The sequence below is a fragment of the Scyliorhinus canicula genome, chromosome 11, assembly GCF_902713615.1.
Source record: "Scyliorhinus canicula chromosome 11, sScyCan1.1, whole genome shotgun sequence".
In the NCBI taxonomy this organism is placed as follows: domain Eukaryota; kingdom Metazoa; phylum Chordata; class Chondrichthyes; order Carcharhiniformes; family Scyliorhinidae; genus Scyliorhinus; species Scyliorhinus canicula.
The window spans coordinates 3943065-3951055 of NC_052156.1; the positions used below are offsets into that span (position 1 = coordinate 3943065).

The window sequence follows — 7991 nt, forward strand, 5'->3', positions numbered from 1 at the left end:
CCGGGGTCGGAGATTTCGCTGCTAACAGCTTCCCTCGCTATTCTGGTGCCCAAGTAGGGGGGCTTGGCTTTGTAACGTGTATTTTTCCCTCTGGAAGTAACGTATCCACACTGATCAAACTATAATAAAACACAAGTCAAAAAACACGTTCTGACGCCCGCTTCTTCACCGTGAACTGTCCTTTTAATTGGCGCTAGCTTCTCAAAGTGCAGAACAGCTGGCACGCGATGATAGGTAGGAGTCGGGGGAGGGGTTTGCCTGACTGTTAAGAGACAGGGGTTGGTGTTGGAGCAAGTCCAGGAAGGGTGAGGCGATGGGGCCGCCAACACCCTGTGACCCTGGGGATTGATCAAATGGAGGATCGGGTCCCTCGCCCCCTCTCTTCCAGGGTCACTGGGTCGCCAACTCTGATTGGGCCTCCAACTCTGACTGGGCCTCCTGTGAAGGTATAGCCACATGAGCCCCTGGCCTTTCGAGCAAACTGCCAGCGTGCCCCCCCCCCCCAATCTTTGACACCGTTGTAATTTATAACCAAAAATGTGGAAAGGAAATAAAGAAACCCGTCATTTTACTGTCAGAGTTGCTTTTCTTTCCTCTGCCGACTGATCTGCCCACAAGTGTCGGTGTACACCTGTCGGTTTCATCATTCCCTTGTTAGTCTGGCAGAGTCAATGTAGAATCCCAGAGCTCAGAGTCACTATTTGACTATGATCTCACTGCCAACACTGGCTGACCTCACAGCAGAGGTCAATGCCTTACATGGTGCTTTAGCTCATTATTCCAGGGAGTTGGGCTGAATATAGGTTCTGGTGGTGTGAAATCTTTATACTCAGTACACCAGGGCTGAAAATGATGTCAACATCAAATGGATGTTCTCCTTCCACATTGAAGCACCACAACAGAGCAGTCGGAAATAGTCCTTTCCCATATTCATTCCCGGGATGCGGGCGTCGCTAGCCCGGTCAGTGTTCGTTGCCCACCCCTACCCGCCCTTCAGAAGCAGGTGGTCAGACGCACCCTCGAATATAACCTAGTGTCTTTCCAGACCATTTGTACCAGGCCATTCCAGCATTCCGCTGGTGTGGAAATTGCAGTCACATCTCGGCTCAGACTGGGTAAGGGGAGGGGGGGGGGGTGTCAACTCATTCAGCGAATGGGATAGGAACGGAGTTCAGTAATTCGAGGGAGCAGGAAGCGAAGGGGCATCAACCATTTTCAGCCAAAGAAAGAGGCAGTCAGAGTGTTGAATTGACCAGACTGCCAAAGACACCTCGGTCTGGCCTGGAATGTGGAGGGCTGGCCACAACAGGACAATCGGGGGATGTTTAGCCGTGAACGTTCCTCTGGGCAGATCAATTTGCTGGGTTTTTTTTCCAAAACTCACTCTCGAGGTTGTGGCAATATTGGCATGGCCACCATCCGTTGCCAGCCCCCAGTTACCTAAATGGGAGTGGGTCTATCCTCTTACGAGTCTGATCGTGAGAGTGTGTGAGGAGCGGAACTGACACACTGTAGTCCAGAAGTTAAAATCACTCCCCCACTCTCCAAAGGATCTCAACCCCTGATATTAAACCCCCAATGCCATTTCCTTCCATCGGGATCAGGTGGGGAATGAGAGGGTACAGGGATTGGGGGAGGACCCGGAGGTTATTCCGTTAATTCTTCACCAACTCTCCATCCCCCTCTCCACCTACCATTCTGTATTCACAGGTAATTTAAAACAAAAATTAAAGCAATATTTTATTTCTTTTCAATGGTTTAAAAACAGGCCAACGATTCGCAAGGAATGGGATCAAGCCTCAGTTCTATTGAACTAATGTTCCCACAAATGCCGTATGTGTTAGAGAGAGAGACAGAGTGAGACTGGGAGCCTCTCTACACTCTCCTGACTTGTTTGTATATCCAGTGACACAGACTAGAATCAATGTGTTTGCTGGAACATATGCAGCACATTGTAACAGAATTAGAAAGTCTCGGACACAGGGATTACAGGCTGATAAATAGGTTTCATAGAAAAAAGAACGAGGGAGAGAAAATCTTCATTGGACTCTCTACAACAATGAACTGAAATCATTAGTATTGTTATGTACACAATGATTGTAGGTTTAAAAAAAAGCCACAGGTACAATGTCATATTATTTCTTTTACCACACACACACACACACACAAAAAAAACTTAAAACATTGTGCAACATTTCTTGAAAGCTTTTTGCAAATCTATCAACTGCAAATTATTCACAAAATAGCTCCTGGTGCTAATCCCCCCAGTCCGTGTCGTTTGGTCCAGTGACTTGTGAGCTCGAGGGTCTCACCTTCACCCACAGGTAAGGGGGGGAGGGGGGAGAGGGGGAGGGGCTGCGGATGGTAGGTGGGGAGGGGACGGAAGGGTGGTAGGTGGAGAGGGGGGGAGAGGGTTTGGAGGGGGATGGGGTTGGTAGGTGGTGACGAGGGGGGTGGTAGATGGGGAGGGGGTTGGGGCGTGGGGAGGGGGAGGGAGGTGGTGAGGGGGAAGGGGATGGGAGGTGGTGAGGGGGGAGGGAAGGTGTGGAGGGGGGAGGTTGGTGGAGAAGGGGAGGGGGGTGGGATGTGGGGAGGGTGGGGAGGACGTGGGATGGGGACGTAGGGAGGGGGGGGGGGAAGGTGGGAGGTGGGGAGGGTGGGGAGGGGAGGGGAGGTGGAGGGGGGTGGTAGGTAGAGAGGGGGGAACAGACTCCTACAATGCAACAGTGTTTGGAACTGAATTCCTGCGTCTTGAATATTTCACCTAAAACACAAAAAAAAACAATGTGTGGTGGGGAGGGATGAGGAAAAAATTGGAATTCCAATGGTTCTGCTGCAAACTTCATTTCCTGATCACATCACCAAAGCAGTCAAAGGGAGCGTCTGGAACGTGATTGCAGCTCTGGCCTGTCTGTACATTACATGGTGCTGAAGTTGATGAGAGGGGGGTGAGGGTGCAGAAGGGACATGAGCAAAAAGAAAGAAACAATCTCCAGAGGGTCACCGTAATGTCGGAAAGACAGCGTCTTCCCACACGGATTAGGAAGCAGGACCTAGCCTTCTGATCGGAGTGAGCAGTGTTCAAAATGCTTGCTAGTGATTACTTGAACGAGATACGCAGGTTAGTTGATTCCATAGTTTTATTTAATATGACCTCTGAGGGATTAACCATCACGTTCAGACCTACATCTCGGATGAGCACTGCTGTAGGGAATGGGGAAATCTGGTCCTAGAAAGGCTAGAGTTTATGTCAAAAAAAAGCACAATTTTAGTCTCTCATAGAGAGCTTACATCGCAGTCTCTATTATTATTTGTGTGGGTTTTCCTATATCATTTCCTGCAGTCCCATTGGGACTGAGTGGAACGGTTGCCTCAGCATCGAAAGCCAGGTCTTTTGGTTTCCTTCCTTCTCCTTTGGGTGCAGTGAGCATCTTTATCCGCTGGGGGGGGGGGAAAGCAGACAGGAGAGAGGATTACAACTGACAAGAACGAAATTCAGACACACCATACCGCGAGCGTTGCCAGCTGACCCCACCGCTCAATTAGATTGGGTTTGATTTGTATTGGAACTCTATCTGGCCACCATGATTGCAGATTTCCCTTCCCCTTCGTGTCAGGAAGTGCTCCCTGACATCACCCCCTGATTGGCCTGCTTCTCATTTTAAGGTCTTCTTCGTTCAGGACTGTCCAACCAGAGGAAACAGTTTCCCTCCGTCGACCCCATCACACACCCTTGATACACATCCATTTCTGAGGCTAAGCGTGGAGGATCTGTCGCGTATTCCGTGGACAACATCGCCGCCGCCCACTCACCCCTCCTCCGACCGGTGAGGGGAGAGCAGCCGCCCCGTGGAAAACACCCGGCTCCCATGATATAAACGGCCGGAGAATGACCGGGTCCCAGGCTGCGCATGTGCACGGCGACGGCCTTCAGTGGCCACGCCACAAAGCTCGGCGTTGGCCGTGCGCGCAGCCGACCTGCCAGATAGTGCCCCCCCCCCCGGATACCCCCCCACCAGTCCTTACGGAAGTCCCCCCCCCCCCCCGCCAGCAGCATGGTTCCCACCTCGCTGTTTGGCGCTGGTCACAGTGCACAGTCACTATGCCGGGTTCCCGCCAGGCTGAGACCATAAGTGAATGAGCAGACGGTAGCGGCCCATTGGGGGAGAGCATCGGGGGGTGGGGGGGGGGGGGGGGGGGGGCGCCTGCACGTGACATCCTGAGGCTGTCCCAACGGCGTGCACCGCGATGATGCTGTTTCGGAGGGGGCGGGACATACGAAATGTGCGTCAAACAAGGGATTCTCCACCCAATCGCTGATTACGAAATCGCTGTCGGGGAACAGAGAACCCCGCCCTTGGGGTCATATGTTCGGAGGTTGCAAAACGTGCCAGACAAACGCAATTTCTTGCGTTTATGTAGAGGATGTGGAAATTCTCCCTGAGGTGGGGTGCTCAGAACATTCGAGCTGGGGTCTGACTAGAGCTTCACATCACAGTAAGGTAAGGGAGGGGGAGGAGGCATCAACACCAGTGTTAGGCCAAAGGCCTGTTTCCACCCAGAGATTCTATCCATTTCTAAACGCCTGAAAAATATTCCATATGGATTCCATTCTATCACCAGGTGGAAACTTTGTCTTCAGCATTTAAGTATCAGGTCTAAACATCATAATGTCCTTACCTCAATTATTGGCCCATCTGATTGGATAATCTTGATTACCATCACCAGTGGGACGCACATCATGGAGCACAGAGCCAATAACCAACCTAAACCCTCGGCCCAATAAGGGAACTTGTAGATTTTGTTGTAGGTCAATGGGGTGTACTTGGCAAGAGAGAAGATGAAACAGGCCTATAGTCACAAGAGAAAAAGAGTCACATTGAAAACACTACTGTAACCAAGCAGAAAAACTCCCCCTACAGCACGGGGTTAGATACAGAGTAAAGCTGCCTCTACACTGTCCCCATCAAACACTCCCAGGACAGGTACAGCACGGGGTTAGATACAGAGTAAAGCTTCCTCTACACTGTCCCCATCAAACACTCCCAGGACAGGTACAGCACAGAGTTGGATACAGAGTAAAGCTCCCTCTACACTGTCCCCATCAAACACTCCCAGGACAGGTACAGCACGGGGTTAGATACAGAGTAAAGCTCCCTCTACACTGTCCCCATCAAACACTCCCAGGACAGGTACAGCACGGGGTTAGATACAGAGTAAAGCTCCCTCTACACTGTCCCCATCAAACACTCCCAGGACAGGGACAGCACGGGGTTAGATACAGAGTAAAGCTCCCTCTGCACTGTCCCCATCAAACACTCCCAGGACAGGTCCAGCACGGGGTTAGATACAGAGTAAAGCTCCCTCTACACTGTCCCCATCAAACACTCCCAGTACAGGTACAGCACGGGGATAGATACAGAGTAAAGCTCCCTCTACACTGTCCCCATCAAACACTCCCAGGACAGGTACAGCACGGGGTTAGATACAGAGTAAAGCTCCCTCTACACTGTCCCCATCAAACACTCCCAGGACAGGTACAGCACGGGGTTAGATACAGAGTAAAGCTCCCTCTACACTGTCCCCATCAAACACTCCCAGGACAGGTACAGCACGGGGTTAGATACAGAGTAAAGCTCCCTCTACACTGTCCCCATCAAACACTCCCAGTACAGGTACAGCACGGGGTTAGATACAGAGTAAAGCTCCCTCTACACTGTCCCCATCAAACACTCCCAGGACAGGTACAGCACGGGGATAGATACAGAGTAAAGCTCCCTCTACACTGTCCCCATCAAACACTCCCAGGACAGGTACAGCACGGGGGTTAGATACAGAGTAAAGCTCCCTCTACACTGTCCCCATCAAACACTCCCAGGACAGGTACAGCACGGGGTTAGATACAGAGTAAAGCTCCCTCTACACTGTCCCCATCAAACACTCCCAGGACAGGTACAGCACGGGGTTAGATACAGAGTAAAGCTCCCTCTACACTGTCCCCATCAAACACTCCCAGGATAGGTACAGCACGGGGTTAGATACAGAGTAAAGCTCCCTTTATTTCAACTTCTGTTGTCTTAGTCTACAAAGGGTTCTCTGTCTCACAATATGAACTATTTTCAGTGATGAGGTAGTTTTTGGCAAAACTGAGTCATGTTTTGTTGTGGAGCCAACACTTAGTCATAACTGGATTGGGATGGACGCAAATACATTCCTTGTGGGAGGCTAAAGGCCAGAGAGAACAGGCTCCTGTCTCAGCAGTGTGCTCTGGATTAACACCCAGAGCTGAGGGTTGAATGGATTTGCTGTTTGTCTCACAGTGGCTATGGAAACAGTGTTCAACGGGCTGGGCTGATCCATCATTATTGCTAAACAACACTTCCAGAGTGCCAAACAGTCGCTGCTGAATTAGCGCTGAAGGAATGTCTAGTCTCCCATTCTCATTGGATAGGCATATGGACGATAAGGGAATAGTGTAGAGGGACTTTAGAAGGGTATCACAGGACGGTGCAACAGCGTGGGCCGAAGGGCCTGTACTGCGCTGTAATGTTCTATGTTAGCACGGGAGACAAAGGCTTAAATGTCCTCCTTCCTTCCTTGTGCTGTACTCTCTGATCAGCTCATTCACTTTGGACTTACATAGCTGAGCGATATCTACTGTGCTTCAATGAGTAACACACTAAACTCTGTGAATGGTGCGTCTGTGTCCCACTCCAGTCTGATACTGCTAGTGTAGCACCGTGGGAGCACTGCACTATCAGAGGTGCTGTCTTTCACACGAGATGTTACAACTAAGGCCCCGTTTGTCCATTTGAGGTGGGTGTAAGAGATCCCATGGTGACTATTGGAAGAACAGTCTGGTTCTCCCTGATGCCCCAGGCCAATATTTATCACTCAAAACAGATGATCTGGTGACTGCCACATTGCTTTTAGGGGGACTTTGCTGTGCACAAATTGGCTGCTGCATTTACTACATTAAACAGCAACTACGCTTTAAAAGTACTTCATTGCCTGCAGAACGCATTGGATTGGCCCGAGGATAGGAAAGGCGCTACAGAAATGCAAGTTCCACCTTTCTTCCCAGCAATGCTTTCGGGGGATTGGGCAATGTGCACTCACCATGCACAGGAGTGGAGTGACTACAGTCCAACTCCACTTCATCCAGATCCCAGGCCTGTAGCCAATCATGTCTTCAATTGCATCATAGAAATTGTCAGCTCCTGCAATAATTAGAAAACAGAGGAATTATTAGTCACCGAGGCGCGGTCTCACTCACTGCTTCCACCTGGGCACCAGTGCCCACTATCTGCCCTGGTCACCACAAACCCTCTCGCCAACACCATTAGACTGGCAGTTCAGCCAAAGTTCAGCCGGCAATAAAAGCAACATTGACATTCTTACATTTGTTTTCTTTCCCCTTCCCTTGACGGATCCTGGTTTTAATCTCTCCTCTTTCTCTGGGTTTTTGTTTCGGGATTGACGGCTGCTCGGTATTCTGCCATTCACACCTCCTCTGGTTTCTACACTCGTCCCATTTACCACTCCCTTTACATCATCAACCCAGCTGTGATTTAGTCTCACATTTCTTAACCGTGCCGCATTCTGGAGCAAGGTCGGCCGGAAATGGTTGACTGGATTTTCCTGTGGGTTTCGAGACTCCGATGTCTGGGTCAGTTATTGAGATCCTGAACTCAGGCCGCAGTGAGATACCCCAGAGGCGGCCGTGGGCGGTGCTGGTGGGGGGGGGGGGGGGGGGGGGGGGGGGGGGGGGGGGGGGGGGGGCTCTCAATGTTGTTGGTCCTATCATCAAATGAAATGAAATGAGAATCGCTTATTGTCACGAGTCGGCTTCAAATGAAGTTACTGTGAAAAGCCCCTAGTCGCCACGTTCCGGCGCCTGTTCGGGGAGGCTGGTATGGGAATCGAACCGAGCTGCTGGCCTACCTTGGTCTGCTTTAAAAGCCAGCGATTTAGCCCAATGTGCTAAACCA

The 7991-nt window shown here is 50.8% G+C and overlaps 1 protein-coding gene across 1 annotated transcript; it reads right to left on the reverse strand.

Moving 5' to 3' along the window:
• Window positions 1–3122: 3122 nt before the first annotated feature.
• Window positions 3123–7273, reverse strand: LOC119973723 (sodium- and chloride-dependent taurine transporter-like). Its single transcript, XM_038812127.1, has 3 exons — window positions 7120–7273; window positions 4681–4851; window positions 3123–3440 (listed from the first exon to the last, which is right to left on the reverse strand). The coding sequence occupies exons 1-3, from the start codon at window positions 7186–7188 to the stop codon at window positions 3288–3290; spliced, it is 393 nt and encodes a 130-aa protein (XP_038668055.1). The 5' UTR covers window positions 7189–7273; the 3' UTR covers window positions 3123–3287.
• Window positions 7274–7991: the final 718 nt, after the last annotated feature.

What these genes read in the sequence shown, in the direction of transcription:
- LOC119973723 (XM_038812127.1), bottom strand. Translation starts at nt 7,188, where the DNA reads ATGATTGGCTACAGGCCTGGGATCTGGATGAAGTGGAGTTGGACTGTA. An exon ending in TCACTCCACTCCTGTGCATG is followed by an intron (nt 4,852 to 7,119) that starts GTGAGTGCACAT and finishes TTGTGACTATAG; the next exon opens with GCCTGTTTCATCTTCTCTCT. An exon ending in CAGATGGGCCAATAATTGAG is followed by an intron (nt 3,441 to 4,680) that starts GTAAGGACATTA and finishes CCCCCCCCCCAG; the next exon opens with CGGATAAAGATGCTCACTGC.